At 32.9% G+C, this 18,457-nt stretch overlaps 1 protein-coding gene across 1 annotated transcript in view; it reads right to left on the bottom strand.

The window, feature by feature from the left end:
* LOC108782427 (uncharacterized) overlaps positions 1 to 18,457 on the bottom strand; it is a 109,430-nt gene that overhangs the window by 40,370 nt on the left and 50,603 nt on the right. Inside the window, 4 exon segments of the mRNA XM_018550706.1 lie at positions 703 to 859; positions 3,258 to 3,462; positions 14,610 to 14,990; positions 15,963 to 16,335. Of these exon segments, the coding sequence (XP_018406208.1) occupies positions 703 to 859; positions 3,258 to 3,462; positions 14,610 to 14,990; positions 15,963 to 16,335 (1,116 nt within the window).

The following is an 18,457-nucleotide window of genomic DNA, read 5'->3' as shown; positions in this document are numbered from 1 at the left end:
TTTTCTCAGCGTATATCTGCAAAGAATGGCAAATGTACAGGAAAATACATAGGTATATACGTATATCTTATACGCAGCACATTGCAAGTACAATATATAGACCAAAAAATTCTTTTTTTCTGACTTTAGTGTTGAAGCCAACATTAGTACTGCTTATAAATCAAATAAAATACATATATTGCACAGTATTTTTTGTTATTATTGTATTACATTGTGTAAAATGTCTATATTGTGTCCATACGTTTATGTCAACATTCTTACAATCAAAATGAATACTAAGGCAATACATAAACAGAAATTTTAAGATTTAGTATTATTAATTTGTGTAAAACTACATAATTAATATCAAATAATTAATATCACATAATTAATATCAACGCTTTAAGTTATATTATTTATATTTTGTTTTTGAAGTACGTTAAATGCGGAGTATGACGTTTTTAAGATCTAAAAAAGAAATGAGAGGCGATATTAATATAGACCATTAAACATTTGCTAAATATATATTGGCTGTAATATTTTTTTGTCCAATTATCTAATGGCGAATTCGATTGGATGCACTAGTGCGCACTGAGTGCACCTGAGTTCATCTTTCTTCCTTTTCTTTCTAGGAAAAGGGAAAAGGAAAAAAGATGAACTGGTGCAATCACACTGCACTGGTGCAATCCAATCGAATTCGCCATAAGTAATAATATTTACTTACGTTGCTGTAAGATTGAAGAGATAAAGTTATCAAAAAGCTGCTAGTGAACTTAATAGGAATTGTGCTACGTATCATAATTATTAGCAATTCTTTCTTTTCGGTAACTGATAATAGTGACCAATCCATACAATATATAGTTTCCCCTACGCTCATACTCTGCCAACATAACATAATATTATTGTTATATAATAATACCATATAATCTTATCAATTATTAATTTTGTATTATGTATGTACATGTAAAATAATACAAGACTAATGAACACATACATATACACACACAGGGTGTCCCAGACTAACCGGAAAATATTACATGAACAGGTAGAGCGGACTGAACTGAGTCGAAAAGTCCTCTACCGTTTTGCAATTTTCGCAATAATCAACGAGATAATAATTGGTAAAAATTACCGAATACGTGCGTCCGCCCGGCCTACTACTGCCAACAGTATACGCTCATGATAGCTCAATGGCGCGCGGACCCCGGAGAACAGGGCTGCCTGGCAAGCGCGCTGCTGTCTCACTCAGGGTGCAAACCCATGCAGCGGAATAGCGTAACGCGGAACGAGAGTAGAACCAATAACGAGCATTCCGTGTTTCTAGAGAATCTCGTGATTGGTTCTACTCTCGTTCCGCGTTACGCTATTTCGCTGCATGGGTTTGCACCCTCAGTCACGACGATTGGAGCTCGCGGTGCGCGGCGTAGGACGCTTGCCAGGCAGTCCCCGCTCTCCGCGGTCCGCGCGCTATTGAGCTATCATGAGCGTACACTGTTGGCAGTAGTAGGCCGGGCGGACGCACGCGCGTATTCGGTAACTTTTACCAATTATTATCTCGTTGACTATTGCGAAAATTGCAAAACGGTAGAGGACTTTTCGACTCAGTTCAATCCGCTCTACCTGTTCATGTAATATTTTCCGGTTAGTTACCCAAATACATACCTACTTGTTTTTTCATATATAAAATAGTCCTTTATTTACTAAGAAAATTAAATTATTTCATATACCCCTGATGGAAAAATTTTAACGAAAAACGACATAGTTGAGACAAAACCTTTTTTATAGATATCGTAGTGGAATGTAGAGTGACATTGTATGTTAAAGAATCAAAAAATCTTCCGCCTTCAAATAACGCCATTCTATACATTCGACTACGAATATCTATGAAAAATTAAGAATTTATAAACTAGGAATACAAATCTTATTTTACGTTCCATTACGAATATTTACGAAAAATTAAGAATTTCTAAGATCTTATCTCAATCTATGTAACTTTTTTGGACTTTTTTTTTCAAGGAAAATATATCTAATAAATACATACACGGAAAAAAATTGATTGAATTAACCTGAAATCTGGCTATAATAACCTGATTATTTGGTGAAAAATGAACGATCTAAAATTTTCATTAATACAACCAAACTTGGTTACTTACATTCTGTTTGATATAACCAAACAAATTTGATGGCACACATTTTAGTTATGACAACCAGATAATATATGGTTACGTATGTCCTGGTTAAAACAACCAAATTATTAGTTGTAATTTCATAATGTATATCTATTATTAACATAATTAGGTTTTTCATTCGATGAACAACCCCAATCTGGTTTGAAATATTATAGTAAGAAAAAATTTTTTATAGGTTAGATTATTGATTTAATCTTACATTTTTTATTAGGTATATAGTTAGACAAATAATACATATAAATAAATTACAAGCACTCAAATCCAACACTTTAATAAATTACAACACCTAAACCCAGCATTTTAATGCGATGTCTTCGCTGATCTATTTTTGGTACACTCGAGAAATTTTTGCACTTTTGCACAATTTATACCATTCAACCATCAACGTGAAGACCATTCAACCGATTTGAGAAGATGCCAAGATAATTACCAAACGCAGTCGTTAAGAAACAAAATGTTTAATCAAATTTGTCTGGTTAAAATAACGTTAGATCATTTATATTTAACCAAATAGTGAGGTTGTTATACCCATGCTTTTTTCATATAATATTAATCCAATCAATTTTTTTCGCTTGCAAGATCTCTAAACTATGTTGGTGTTGCATCTAAATATTGTGATTATGAATATCAGATCTTCTAATTATGATAACCAAAAGTTTTGTTTAATTCTATCAATATTTGTTTAGCCATTATGTCACGATAAGCCAACCATGCTTTTTATCCCTTGTAGTCACAATAACTAGACATATTTGGATATTACATATTACTACATACGCACTAACCAAATTCTAACTGTTATCATATCTAGGCTATGTTCAGATTCCCACCCGAGTGCCACCCAGGTATCCATCTATCCTTATTGTTTACCAAATGTTAAACAAGGATGACATGACACACCCGGAGAGCACTCGAGTGGGAATTTAAACACGCCCTTAAATGGTTTGGTTGCATAACCAAATATTTGATTACAACATTAACTAGAAATTCTTTTTACTTTCACCAAAATTTGCTTAACCAAATATATCATGTTAATTCAACCATGGTTGTTTTTTCCGTATATATCTGATAAAAGTTGTAGTAGAGTGTTACCTTAAGTATAACTTCATTTCCGGACCAGCAGTAAATGTAAATTTGTACAAACATGCAAATGATATATACTAATAAAGTTGCAATGCCAAACAGTTCCGTAATATGCATTGATACATAATATATACATGTACATAATATCAATATACTACCAAAAAATTGTACGAACAGTATCTGATTAAATATAACGTTTACTGTTTTGGCATACCTGTAATAATTTCATGTTAGTGTTACATTGGAATAAATTATTATCCTTATAGGGGAACTTGAAGCATAATGAAATCACGGGGTATAATAAGATATAATCAATATGTTTCTACAGAAATGCGCTATTATGCAAAGAAATGTGTTATACAATAATAACTGTTAGATATATCTTATCCTCTTATATATCATATCCTTGTATAATATATGTATATGATATACTCTTATCAGTTGTTATATTATGTTTATGGTAGCTGATAGTTGCTAGAAATTACTTAATGCATTTGCTATGCTATCCGCGACTGAGTTACTGTTTCTTTGATACATATTGTATAAGGTTCAATATACAATTCAATATGTATTCTATTTATTTTATTAAGGCTGCGGTCCACTTAGCGTTTCAAACGCTACAGAGCATTTGTAGCACTGATATGATTGGTTCATATGACGCTTCAGAACGCTCTAAGTAACTCTGATACGTCATCAATACGTCATCGTTTTCGCTTCAACTGCCTCACTTCCGAGTGGTGGGTTGGCTGAAGCGTTCACGTAGCAATTGTAACATTCGGAACAGTAATGAACTAATCCAAGCATAGCGTTTGGAGCGTAGCATTGAGAGTATTTGGAAGAAGTAAGTGGACCGTAGCTTAAATATGATCTTTTTTTAACAATTTAATAAAATATTTATGTAAACGTTGATTATATGATATTTTATATTATTTAAAGTAAATTTGTGCACTTTCGAAGCAGAATATAAGTAAGAGCAGTAATATACGGGACATGATGGCGCATTAATGCAAAGGACATAATGACGCACAATAAATGAGCCGTGGTACTATGTAAAGAACATAGAGAATAGACTACACAGTCCATATCTAATAAGGGAAATTCCAGAAATGGTACGCTCAGATTCGGATGCCTATTTTTTTGGTAACTTTAAAGGCATCTTTCGATTTCCAGCGCGAACACTTAAGGTGATGCTGGACCCGCCTGTTTTATCATTACTTACTTACAACTCGTTTCTCTTAATTGCATTTACGGATGGAAAAATCCTTCTGCATAATTAAAGTATCGACAACAATGAATTGCGCTAGCTACATTTCAATACGAAAAACGGAAAAAAAATTTACAATTTCGTTATCGAAAATCACAGAAGCCGATAACGAAACTGTAAGTTTTTAATTTTCTTCCGTTTGTCGTATTGAAATATAGCTAGTGCAATTCATTGTTGTCGATACTTTAATTATACAGAAGGATTTTTCTATCCGTAAATGCAATTAAGAGAAACGAGTCTTTAACTAAGTAATGATAAAACAGGCACTCCAGCATCCCCTTAAGGAGATCCTAAAGTCGTCTGTACTACCGACTAAACCATATAATCTTTGTATGATAAATACTTTTTTTTATCATTCATCGAAAGTCCTTTTTCAGAATTAAAGTATACGCATTAATACGTGCCTGTGAGATAGAATTTATATTAAGAACAACAAAAAATTATGAAATTGAGTCCTACTTTACCATTTCTTATTTCAATATGGCACTCCAGATCTGTCTCGTCTTTCCACATCGTTTACTTTACATAAAAGTTACGCGATCTGTACTTACGAAATAGTAGTTCACAGGTAAGTAGTTTGTATATTCTTATTGTTAATATATATTTATCCAAAATATATATAAAAAATATTACAAATTAAAAAAAAAACATAAAATATGTTCTTCGGTGTATATTATTATTACAGTATCATATTAATTAAACGATTCGTGCTGTTAAAATCACATTTCAAATAAAATACTAATTGATTGGATTTCACTCTGTTTTAAATTTTATGTTTCTTATTTTTAAATATTCGTCATACCAGTCAGCAATCGGGAGTATTTAAAATAATTTTATTTAAAATAAAATTTCAAATATATATGTATATATATATATGTATTTAATATGAGATGAGGCAGGGCCGCAGGGGTACAGCGGAAAGCGGAGGCGATTCGAAAATCGGCCGAAAGTTACATACACTTTACGTTCACTTTGTATTGGCAACATTAATTAATAATCAGTTACTTTTCGTGGTAATATATTATTTCAATTTAACTCGTGATAGTACTGCGATAGTTTTAAATATACGTCATATCGGTCAGCAGAGTCGGTAGTATTTAAAATAATAATTTTATTTAATATGTATTTAAGGCTGCGTTCCGTTTCACGCATATGCGCGCATTCTCCTATAGTATACGTGACGCTCACTATATAAAATGCGCGCATATGCCTGAAATGGAACGCAGCCTAAATGATGACTGCTCGGTTTATCGGTGAGCCAGGTGAAAGGGGGGGACGTGCGACCCGCGTCCGCCCTTCAACATCAAAACAATCCCCAAGACTGCTTTCACTACCGTTTAATATTAACGCGTCAATTTTAGAACAACATATTAATTTTTTATTTGTTAACGCGATCGCATATTACAAAACAAAATTATTAAATAAATGTAAAACAGTTGCTTTTCGTAGTAATATATTATGCACGATGTTGTGAGGGGGACAGCGAAAGCTAGACGGAGGCGATTCGAAAATCAACCGAAAGTTGCACTGTCCCCCTCACCGCTCCGCGTGCAGTCGAAATGCCCCATGACAGTCGAATGACATTGTTCTGCGCGCGGAGCGGTGAGGTGAGAGGAACAGCGAAAGTTAGATTGAAGTGATTCGAAAATCAGCCGAAAGTTGCATTTGCCCACCCCTTCCCACCTCATTTCACCGCGTGCAGTCCAAGTGCTCCATGATGGTCGAATGGTATTGTACTGTGCGCGGTGCGGTATGGTAAGAGGGACAGCGAAAGCTGAACGAAAACTATTCGAAAATCAACCGAAAGTTGAACCCCTCTCACCTCACCACTCCGCTCGCAGTCCACATGCCCCATGACGATCGAGCGGTATAGACTAGAGACCCTCTAATCAGAGTCGCGAAATAACGTCAATAAGGTTAGATCGACGATACCATTTTTCAGTAAAAACCGGAAGTAGCGATTATAGTACATTGTGTAACAGTGAGGGAAAGTTGTTTATTGTGGGGACGGGCGCGACGGCACAAGCGAAGTTAGAGATCCTCTAATCAGAGTCGCGAAATAACGTCAATAAGGTTAGGTCGGCGATACCATTTTTCAGCAAAAACCGGAAGTAACGATTATATATAGTACATTGTGTAACAGTGGGAGAAAGTTGTTTATTGTGGGGACGGGCGCGACGGCACGAGCGAAGCGAGTGCGTACGCGCGCCCGTGTCGACCTATAAACAAATATGCCCCCACTGTTACACATAGAATTTTTCTTTGTGTAGAGCACATTACGTGCACGCGTGAAGAAAAATATAATACTACTGCACGTACGAACACCATCGCAGTTGCAATGAAAAGACTATGATTGATTGTGATACATTAATACCTAATACATGTGAATCTATTAGGTCTACAAAAAAGTTTGCGGCTTTAGATTTCATACAATCGAAATAACAATTTAAATTTTATATATCTTCCCGCCCTTTTGCAGTTTTAAAGCGTTAACATTTGGCCTTCTAAAATGCCATACGGTTTAGCGTTTGATGCACATATATAACCTCAAAAATCAGTAGAGGAAAGTCACCGATATTGACATAGGTCTCCTAAAGTGACACCCCCTTATTTCTCGTAAACTAATCTTTGCACTTCATTAATACTAATGAAAACATAATCTGTTTAGGTAATTAAAGAAGTAAAAACCCATAATTCATATATATGTGGCTTGTTTCTATATAAAATTAGCTAAAAACGAATTCTACAAATGTGAAAACAAAATTCTTATGATGTTATTTTATAAATTACGTAGTTTAAGTAATAGTAGCTATATTAGTGATAATATTAAGTCCTTTTATATGTACACACACACACACACACACACACACACACACACACACACACGTGTCCCATCACGACGTATCGCGAATCGTAACATAACCTGCACTGCGGTCACATGCGCATGCTCTGTGGCCATTTAGTCCAGGAAACCTGTCACGGCACAATATAAAAATTTGCAGAAATTAATAGTAGGAAAAAAAAAATACGGTCGGATAGGAAATTAAAAATGAAATAGAGTTTCTATTTCGTGCAACTCGATCCTGAATGGAGAACATAACCTAAAAAATTGTCAAAGTTGCAAAAACACGTTTTTCGTAAATAACTCGAAAACTGTAGCTCGGATGGAAGAAAGTTAAATCAGAAAGTTGTAGATATCAAAAAAATCTATCAATTTGTTTCTATAATAATTATCGATAGGTGGCGTACTTTTCGAGTTATATCGAAAAAACCGTCAAAAATCGAGTTCTCTAGATCTCGTTAACTGTTTCCTTTATAAAGTTGTTACTTCTTGCAAATATAGCTTATGACAAGCTGAAAAAGTGCTTTTTTTAAAAATTTAAAAATATCGATTATTTTTCGAGATAAATCGATTTTTAGAGAAAAAGATGCTCTCATAAATTGGCTAGATCTTCTCAGAGGATGATCGTAGAGTAACGATTGAGGGCTTATTTTCCTCGTCAAGAGTTGTACTTTCATCCTATTGAAAAATTGCAACGAATTTTTTCATTTTAATGGGAAAAAATGAGTTCAAAAAAACATTTTTTTAACGAGTTTTTTCTTAATTAATTAGTCAATTTTTATGTAATTTAAATTATTACTTTGGAAATCGATTCCTGACATTTTTTCACGAATTTAAAAAAAAAATTAATTTTTTGCGACCTTCTGGAGCGGAGATGGATGTAATTGTAAATTACAAACAATTTGAAGAACAATAAAAATAATAATTTTATTAATTTTTTAATACATAATTTTTAGTTATAAATATATAATGCATATAATGCAAAAAATGTTGGTACTATTTTTTTAATGGATTACTAATTAAACAACAGATTACGTGACGAGAAAAGTACCGGGAATTTGGATATTCGCGTTTATCTCGTCGAGCTACCCCACATTAATAGTACAAAAGGATTTTTGTAAGTAGTCTAGAACCAGAGATATTTAAGTTTTTAGAAGCGCGATCCGATTTGAATGCGCGAATTCAGTTGTCAGTACGATCGTGCGGCGCTACCCCCACTCCGACGTCCGCTCCAACTGCAGTGATGCATGCACGCCCAAGCGCTTCACTTCATCACTCAATTGTGTACACTCTAAAACATGTAAACGCATTGTAGTATTTTTTAATTGAAAGTACCGGTATTAAACTTCAACGTCCTTGAAGCCTGCTGTTGTAAACTGTTTATTGCGCCTTCAACATTTATTTAAAAAAAAAATTCCATCTCCGCTCCAGAAGGTCGCAAAAAATTAATTTTTTTTTTTAAATTCGTGAAAAAATGTCAGGAATCGATTTCCAAAGTAATAATTTAAATTACATAAAAATTGACTAATTAATTAAGAAAAAACTCGTTTAAAAAATGTACGATTTTTTTTAACTCATTTTTTTCCCATTAAAATGAAAAAATTTGTTGCAATTTTTCAATAGGATGAAAGTACAACTCTTGACGAGGAAAATAAGCCCTCAATCGTTACTCTACGATCATCCTCTGAGAAGATCTAGCCAATTTATGAGAGCATCTTTTTCTCTAAAAATCGATTTATCTCGAAAAATAATCGATATTTTTAAATTTTTAAAAAAAGCACTTTTTCAGCTTGTCATAAGCTATATTTGCAAGAAGTAACAACTTTATAAAGGAAACAGTTAACGAGATCTAGAGAACTCGATTTTTGACGGTTTTTTCGATATAACTCGAAAAGTACGCCACCTATCGATAATTATTATAGAAACAAATTGATAGATTTTTTTGATATCTACAACTTTCTGATTTAACTTTCTTCCATCCGAGCTACAGTTTTCGAGTTATTTACGAAAAACGTGTTTTTGCAACTTTGACAATTTTTTAGGTTATGTTCTCCATTCAGGATCGAGTTGCACGAAATAGAAACTCTATTTCATTTTTAATTTCCTATCCGACCGTATTTTTTTTTCCTACTATTAATTTCTGCACACATTTGTCTCTATTTCCTGGACTAATTACGCATATGTCAGTTTTGGAGCCCATTTTGTCTGACGCTCGTTTTCGCCTATTCGATAAAAAAGTAATTATTGCAAAATTCTTAACAGTATTATAGAAATTGCTATAGAGCATCGATAGAAGACACTTTCTAGTTTACATTTATATCTCCAAAGATTTATTTTCTACTTTTGTCTAAAAAATATAGTCTAAAAACAAAGTATGTCGGTATCGCTGACCTTCCTCTAGTGTTCACGATGGCAATAACAAAAGAGCATATTCGATTTTCCATCCATTTCGCGTTTCATCTGAAGAAAAATGCTGCTGAAGTCACTGCAATGATTTGTGCTGCATATGGAGAGAACACTGTAAGTCATACTACATATAAAAAATGGTATCAAAAGTATCGCCAAGGAGATTTCAGTCTTAAAGATGAATCGCGTGCTGGACGCCCTGAAAAGATTAAAACAGACGAATTGCAAGCACTGCTGGATATAAACTCTGCGCAAACTGAAAAGGAGCTTGCAGAACAGCTTGGCGTTACGCAGCAAGCCATTTCCGTACGATTACATACGAATAAAGATTGAATTTTACAAAAAAAAACCGCGAACTTTTTTGTAGACCTAATAAATACAGTTATCAGAAAGAAATTACATTATTATATTTTTTATATTAATACTGTATTTCATAAAATTATATTTTCTAAAGTGACTGGTTGTTCTGCGCCAGACTGCAATAATTCTGTAAAAAAGGATTATATTATGAAAGTCTTTTCTCGTAATCCTGAAAAAAGAGCAAAATGGGCAGCAAATGTAGGTCGACTTAAATTTGACGCCATGACTATTTCCGATTTTTGCTGAAAAATGTCGGCACCAATCAAAATTGGAAACGTTATTTCGCGACTCTGATTAGAGGGTCTCTAAGCGAAGCGAGTGCGTACATGCGCCCGTGTCGACCTATAAACAAATATGCCCTCACTGTTACACATAGAATTTTTCTTTTTTGTGTAGGGCACATCACGTGCACACGTGAAGAAAAATATAATACTATGCACGTACGAGCACCATAGCAGTTGCAATGAAAAGACTATAATTGTGATACATTAACACCTAATACATGTGAATCTAAATACAGTTATCAGAAAAAAATTACATTATTATATTTTTTATATTAATAGTGTATTTCATAAAATTATATTTTCTAAAATGGGCAGCGAATGTAGGTCGACTTAAATTTGACGCCATGACTATTTCTGGTTTTTGCTGAAAAATGTCAGCACCAATCAAAATTGAAAACGTTATTTCGCGACTCTGATTAGAGAGTCTCTAGTATAGACTAGAGTCCTACCCCCGTATTCATAGTCAGACCTTATACTTAAGCCCGGATCCTCATACGGACAACAGCGCTTTGACACCGGACGCTGATTGGTGAAAAACGGGTTATGGGGGTAAATTTTACCCTCGCCACCGGTTTTTCACCAATCAGCGTTTGGTGTCAAAGCGCTGTTGCCCGTATGAGGATCCGGGCTAAGGCTTCCTTAAATTTATCTTCAGATGATTTACGAATTATTTTATTGGCTACTGAGTATCTAAAGATAAATTTAAGGAAGCCTTAAGTATAAGGTCTGACTATGAATACGGGGGCTAGATATCAGAGAAGCGCAACCGATGTTCCGCGTCCTGATTAGCTGACTGTCAGCCAATCATGACATTCATTCAGTGGTATTAAAAATGGCTGACTAACAGACGATTGGTGGATTTCATATTTCTTCTGCAAACGACGCCATTTTTATTACTTTTCTTAGTAATTTTGCGATACTGACTTAAGCAGGTTGCGCTTCTCTGATATCTAGGACTCTAGTATAGACTAGTGCCACATTTGCCTCTTGCGGCAGGAATGTCAGGACATCGAATGGAATGTGGTCGACGATAATAATGACAACGACAATAATGATGATAATGACGACGACGTATCTTAAAAATAAAACGTGAAAATTTGCAGATTCGGACCTTGAGTCGTAATATCTTCGCTCGTAGGACACGTAGAGAAAAAATGAAAGCATTTTTATTATACAATTTAAGTAATTGCTATTGATTGAGCGTATATAGAACTTGATCCGTTCAACCGCGCGCGTTACTGAGATCTGATCATCTCAATCCCCGAAATTCTCAGTTTCGCGTAAAGGAGGCACAGCAGTATCGCGGCGCTTGGCTTAGCGTCGAGACACTACCGTGTCTCCAGATAAAGGAACAGAATGGGGTTCTTAAAATTGGATTTAGATGTCTAATTAAAATTTAATTACAATACGAAAATTTATGTATATGTGTGGCGGGCGTAAGTAAGATATTGATGTGTCAATGACACGTAATTGTCTGTGTAAGTGTTAGTTTCAAAGTGACTAATTGTCTTTAGGATCCTCTCTTAACCACCCGAGCCAATCGTACTGCTTGCGAAGCATGTTAATAGAATAGAATGCCTCATGTACGCCGCGGTCGACAAAAAGCGGTCGATCTTCAAAATTTAAAAATTTGAAAACTAAGGCTTTTATGTGGAAAAATCTCCGAACACGGAATTTCTTTTCTGTCCTGCAGAGTTACCAAAAATATTGCATCTAAATTCAAGGGTTTTCTGGTTACATATATCCTTTTATTTCAAAAGGCTATTCCAGTTATAATAGAATTTTCTACAGAAGAATTTATTTTGAATCATAGTTCATGTATCCTCATTTTTATAAAGAGAGACGAATTGTGTTATAAGTATAATACATGCGCATGATTCATCTAAGATTTTTTGCTTAGAGGAAATACTATTATAACCTACCATTTCTGGGGTTCTCCTTTTGTATTCAAACGTGATCAACAACAATGAGAGAAAGACTGTAGGAGACGATCAATCTCTATCTCATTTTCTCTCTTATTACGCAATTGAATGGTAAGAGCCCTAATTGCAAAATATTAGCGATTCGCGAACAAATTGGTAACTCAATCAGATGTTAACAACAAAACAAGTTATAATTTACTTATAATATTTTGTTCATCACGCGTGCACGTAATGTGCCCAATAACTCAACGCTTTTGCGTGCGGTAAATAGCCAATAATTCAACGGCTTGAGTTATTACTCTAACCCCGCTCTTCTGTGGCAAAAACGTTTCGGTATAGGCACATTACGACGAGCACTTGTAATGAAAAATTCTATGTGTAGCGAGTGGGGGCATATTTGTTTATAGGTCTGCACGGGCGCTCGTGCCTCGCGCCCGGCCGCTCAATAAACAACATTCCTCCACTGTTACAACTATAATATGCTTAAAACTTTTGTTCAAACCTTACTGTGACCATTATGCCCTGGGTTCCCCTTTAGGATTAAATAACATAATTTATACAATATTTAAAATTATAAAAAACTTATGTGTAATATTTATTGAAATAAGGACTTTCTAGTTTAATAATTAATTTTTTTTAGTTTTAGCAAGTACACATGTAATACCTATGCAATTTACTATAGCATAATAATAAATATAAATCTATATACATTCATACAATATGTAATAAACAGAATTATTAAATCATACATTGATAACACAGCCACACAAAAAAAAATGTTTCGACCTGGGGGTCTGACTATGTACACTGTATGTTTCTGCAGGGGTCGCTGAATTCGAATACAAGATCGGTTCAACCCCAGTACGTCAAGGTTTGGCCATAACCTCAAAAGAACCTCCAAAATAAATTAAAACTGTAAACCTGATAATCCCAAACAATTTTAAACCTAAAACCTGGTAACCCATCGATTCTTCAACTTAATTCATAACTCGATAACCCTATAAAAATGATTTCTAACTTTCAGAAGCTTAAATGCAACATGAATTTGAAACTCCATTTTCTAGATTCCCACCTCGATAAATTTCCTCACAACCTGAGGGATTTTAGTGAAGAACAGGAAGAACGATTTCACCAAGATATCAAGATTATGGAAACACGGTATCAGGGAAGATGGGATGTTAATATGATGGCTGATTTTTGTTGGACCCTAGAGAGAGAATCGACGGAAAGTCGGAAAAGAAAGCGTACTTCGTTGCACAGATCATTTGAAAACAAGAGAACGCGATACAGCTCAAGAAAAGAGACCGACTAAAATTTTGTTTTCATTTCTATATTTTTATTTATGCATCGCACGCCTTAAAACAGCCCTTATAAGGGCTAAATGATGTACAAAATCCGTTCACGCAACCTCCTCGCGATGTACATTGGGTAACGCTAATGCTGACGGTCCTAAAAATGTTGTACCGAGTTCAACACTTTGGGAATTATGAACATAGTCTGTTTGAATTTTTTAAAATGTATGCCAGTAATAGTTTCGCGGTGAGAGATTGAGCAATACTGTTACAGCTAGTATTTTGATTACGGGGTTATAGGGTTATGGGGTTATAAGGTTATAGGGTTAGAGGTTTATAGGGTTATCGAGTCATGAATTAAGTTGAAGAATCGATGGGTTACCAGGTTTTAGGTTTAAAATTGTTTGGGATTATCAGATTTACAGTTTTAATTGATTTTGGAGGTTCTTTTGAGGTTATGGCCAAACCTTGACGTACTGGGGTTGAACCGACCTTGTATTCGAATTCAGCGACCCCAGAAACATACAGTGTACATAGTCAGACCCCCAGGTCGAAACATTTTTTTTGGCTGTGTAATGTTTTCTTATCGAGTGCAATGGTCGTTTATTATTTTCAAATAGCAGCAATTATATTATTGTATCTTCAAACATTGTACACTTTTTTATAAAAATTATTAATTAAGGATCCAAAAATAAGGATCGAAACGTATGTACATATCTACAATAAACTTTTTTCTATTTCACACCGACATCCAGTGCATTGACTCGACTAGGCATTATTATTTCTTCTTTGATTTTTATCTCACGAGTCTATATAATTAATAATTTATTATATTTTATTAATAAGAATTATTAAAAAGATAAAAATTATTGTTATAATTAATAGCAATTTTTAGAAACATAACAATCAAATAATATATACTTTTATAAATTTAAATACGTATATAAAACGACGTGCTGTATGAAAAATGGATACTCTTCAAGCGACTCACTTGTAAATGCTGAGATGATGTCGTATACATTCTGATATCTCTATTTTGCTTTCATTCAACGAGCAGAGTGCGTGTTCCAGATATTTAACTGTTTTATTAATTATTAATTTATGAAGACGACTTTCGAAAATTTCGAGTTGGGCACACGTTTGTAAAATCAATCCAAAGACTAGGGTTTCTGTACCGACATTTATGATAGTGCCAACAATTATAGCTATGACTTGTTGAATAGATATAATCCAGAACACTAAAGGCATATTGTAATCCAATGGCAACCATATTCGACAAGGTAGTTGACCTTGCATAATATTTAATACTGATCCTATTATGACGCCTGTAAGTGAGATTATCGCCAGAAGCAAATATGTTATTGAACACGATCTGTAAACGTAGAATTGAAATTATATTTTATTAATATTCATGCTTTTATAATAATCAAAGTTAATTTGTATTTTCTTCAATTTGGCAAAGGGGGGAGTTGCAATAAGGGTTATTTAAAAATGGTCCTTATTATAACTCTACCTTTGTAATAATGCTATTTAAGTATAATTATATGTATATATTCCTTTCTCCCCCTTCTCTGCGCGCGTGCGCGTGTATGCATGTATTTTAGAAACAAAATATAGAATAGTATACCTCTATAAAATAATATTTAGGAATTTACATTACAAGAAGTATTATATTCACCCCTAAAAAAATATTCTATTATTTAACGGTTCTGTGTTAATATTCAGAAAATTTTTCATTTATATACGACTTCAAGAAGATATTTTACAAAATAAACGAATTTTGTACAACTATAAAGTGCTGGATTTATAATTGCAATCCTCTTAATGCTAAAAGAATGTTTTGCATGCAAACGTATCTACGATAGTATGAAAATGACAAACTTCTTCTAATAAATAAGCATGCCGTTAGTATCTTGTACATATATCCTTTTATTTCAAAAGGCTATTCCAGTTATAATAGAATTTTCTACAGAAGAATTTATTTTGAATCATAGTTCATGTATTCTCATTTTTATAGAGAGAGACGAATTGTGTTATAAGTACATGCGCGTGACTCATCTAAGATTTTTTGCTTAGAGGAAATGCTATTATAAAAGGAATTCTCCGCTTATTAGTAGAATATTTTTTGAGAGTATTTTAACTTAACAAAATGCAAAAAATTACTACATATTAAAATATTAAATAGATAAAGATAGCGTTAAAATATGAAATCAACTATAATCAGTAAAAGGCTCGTAGAAAATATAAAAATATGTACCAATCTTACACTAATAATAAATTATTACGTAGATATATTATTAATGCAATTTCATTAAAGCTTCAACATTATACATGTGATACCTACCTGACGAATTTGTCAAATTTTGTTTGTATTGCCATTTCGTCCTCATCTTGAGGTTTACATGGACACTTCAATAACATTTGTATTAAACTAATAATTGCATTTCGACGTATTACAACGACAGTCGCTTTACATACAACAGCAGCAACACTCACGAATAATATAGAATTAGCAACAAAATCATCGATATTGTCGATAACAAGTAGAATATCCAAGAATTGAGTTAACATCAAAAAATATTCCAAGAGTAATACATTATAAGTAAATACATTATATAGAAAATTGGCACCATTTGATGACCATTCAATCGGTCGCCATATACCAGAAATGGTGTACATAAAAAAATTTAATGAAAATAATTGCATATTCGAAATACCTTCTTTAAAAGCAGTTTATCAGTTTTGTTTAAAAGATCAGTCTTTTTCTACATGTAAAACATTTCAAAAAATAGCTTTAAAATATTGCGAAAAAATGTTTTCTTAAATATTCTTATTACATGTCTGATGACTATACATGTGTACATATATATATGTGTTGTGTTGTGTTTGTGTGTTTTGTGCATATATATAAATTATATATTTAAAGTATAATTAAATCAGTAAAAATTAGATTTAATATAGAGACAGCAGTGTATTAGTTTTTAAAACGGATTATACGTGATTGACAAATTCTACAAACTAATATTTAATTTGTACACTAAACATTAAATGTGATTCATTGCAACAAATTTTATTCATTTAACACATAGATCGCGTATGTATAACATATGTAATCGTGTTAAGAATCCTAAAACTTTTTTAATTTCAATGCAACGTGTATGATTTGTATGAATACATTTAAGAAGCAATATTTGTAAGAATTTATCGCGCACCTTTCTTGGGCCTGTTACTTCTTAAAATTTCTAATAATACAGAGTTACTAAATACTAACAATTATAAAACATGTTTTATTATTATAAAGCTCAATAAAATTCATTTCAATGTAACCGAGCACGCCTTGCGACAGACTAGATACAGTTTTACGTACTTCAACGTCTTAACCCTCATACCATTAATAACAGTTATTAAATAATCGACATGAAGTCGATTAGACATTTATTACAGACTGTGCGTTCTTTTCCGCTCCTGACTGAATACTATAATTGTGAAAGGTTTCCTACTTACAGCCATCGAGGGATGTCGTTCTATACCATAATGCACGTTGTCATTCCCATTATAAAATATTTTCAACGATTATCAGTACTAAATGGAGGATCGTATTTCTCACAAGCCTTACTTTACATTGCATAAAATACGAGATAGCGATAACGGCAATTTATAAAATATTCAGATATTTTCTAACAATAAGTTAACTGTCGATATAAATGCCAACTACAATCCAGATAATATTTATACTGCATAAGATATTTAAGAGGCGTCTTTTAGATGTCATATGTCTAAAACATGTGTAAAATACATCTTTTAGATATCTTATGCAACATGCATGTTATCTGGGAAGTGTACACCATAATTATATCATCATATAGTATCAACCATATGCATTTATACAATATATAGCGGAAATCAAAAACTACTCTTTTTTACTCTATGTTAAAACCAAAATTATGCCGCTTGTACGTGAAATCAAAATTTACTTTTCGTGGTACATATTCAACATAGAAAATATACATAATATGTATGTTCACTTTGAACTGGCACATTTAGTAATATATCAGTTACTTTTCGTGGTAATATATTAGATAATATCATTTAAAGTATTAAAGGTTTAAATTATTAGGTTACAATATTAGATAATCATTTTAATTTAGAAAGGTTCAAATTTTTGGGGTTAATTTTCAAAGGTTGAAATTTATTGGGTTTTTTATTTTGTGATTAGGTAATCGTTTTAATTTAGAAAGGTTCCAATTTTTGTGGTTAGTTTTCAGAGGTTTAAATTTTTTTTGATTTTTTAATTTGCGAGAATCTATTTTTGAACATGGCTGGACCTTTTCATTTTAATGATATGTTAGGATTTAATAATATATCAGTTACTTTTCGTGGTTAATATATTATTATTAGATAATCATTTAAAAGAGAAAGAGAAATGCTTAATCGAGTCTTGTACACAGGATGTTAATGTGTGTTGATACGATTTATTGAAAATATACAATTTTTCTTACGTTTCGATCCTCGGTTTGGATCCTTATCAAAGAACTTCTAATATAGACATTGTGCTACCTAGAACACTTTATATTAAAATGTACCACGAAAAGTAAATGATAGATTATTCAAGATGCAAATTCAAAATGAACATACCTACATATAAGTAAAACAGATTACAATAAAAATATTACAGTGTTCTAGAAAATAACTGCAACATACATAAAGTATATTTTCTATGTTGAATATGTACCACGAAAAGTAACTAATAGATCATTCAAGGTGCAAATTCAAAATGAACATACATACATATAAGTAAAACAGATTACAATTTGCATATTACAGTTTTCTAAAAAATTT

This window comes from Cyphomyrmex costatus, unplaced genomic scaffold (genome assembly GCF_001594065.2).
Source record: "Cyphomyrmex costatus isolate MS0001 unplaced genomic scaffold, Ccosl1.0 scaffold127, whole genome shotgun sequence".
NCBI lineage: Eukaryota > Metazoa > Arthropoda > Insecta > Hymenoptera > Formicidae > Cyphomyrmex > Cyphomyrmex costatus.
The sequence above is the reverse complement of the archived record's forward strand: the minus strand, read 5'-3'. Positions and strand labels throughout refer to the sequence as shown.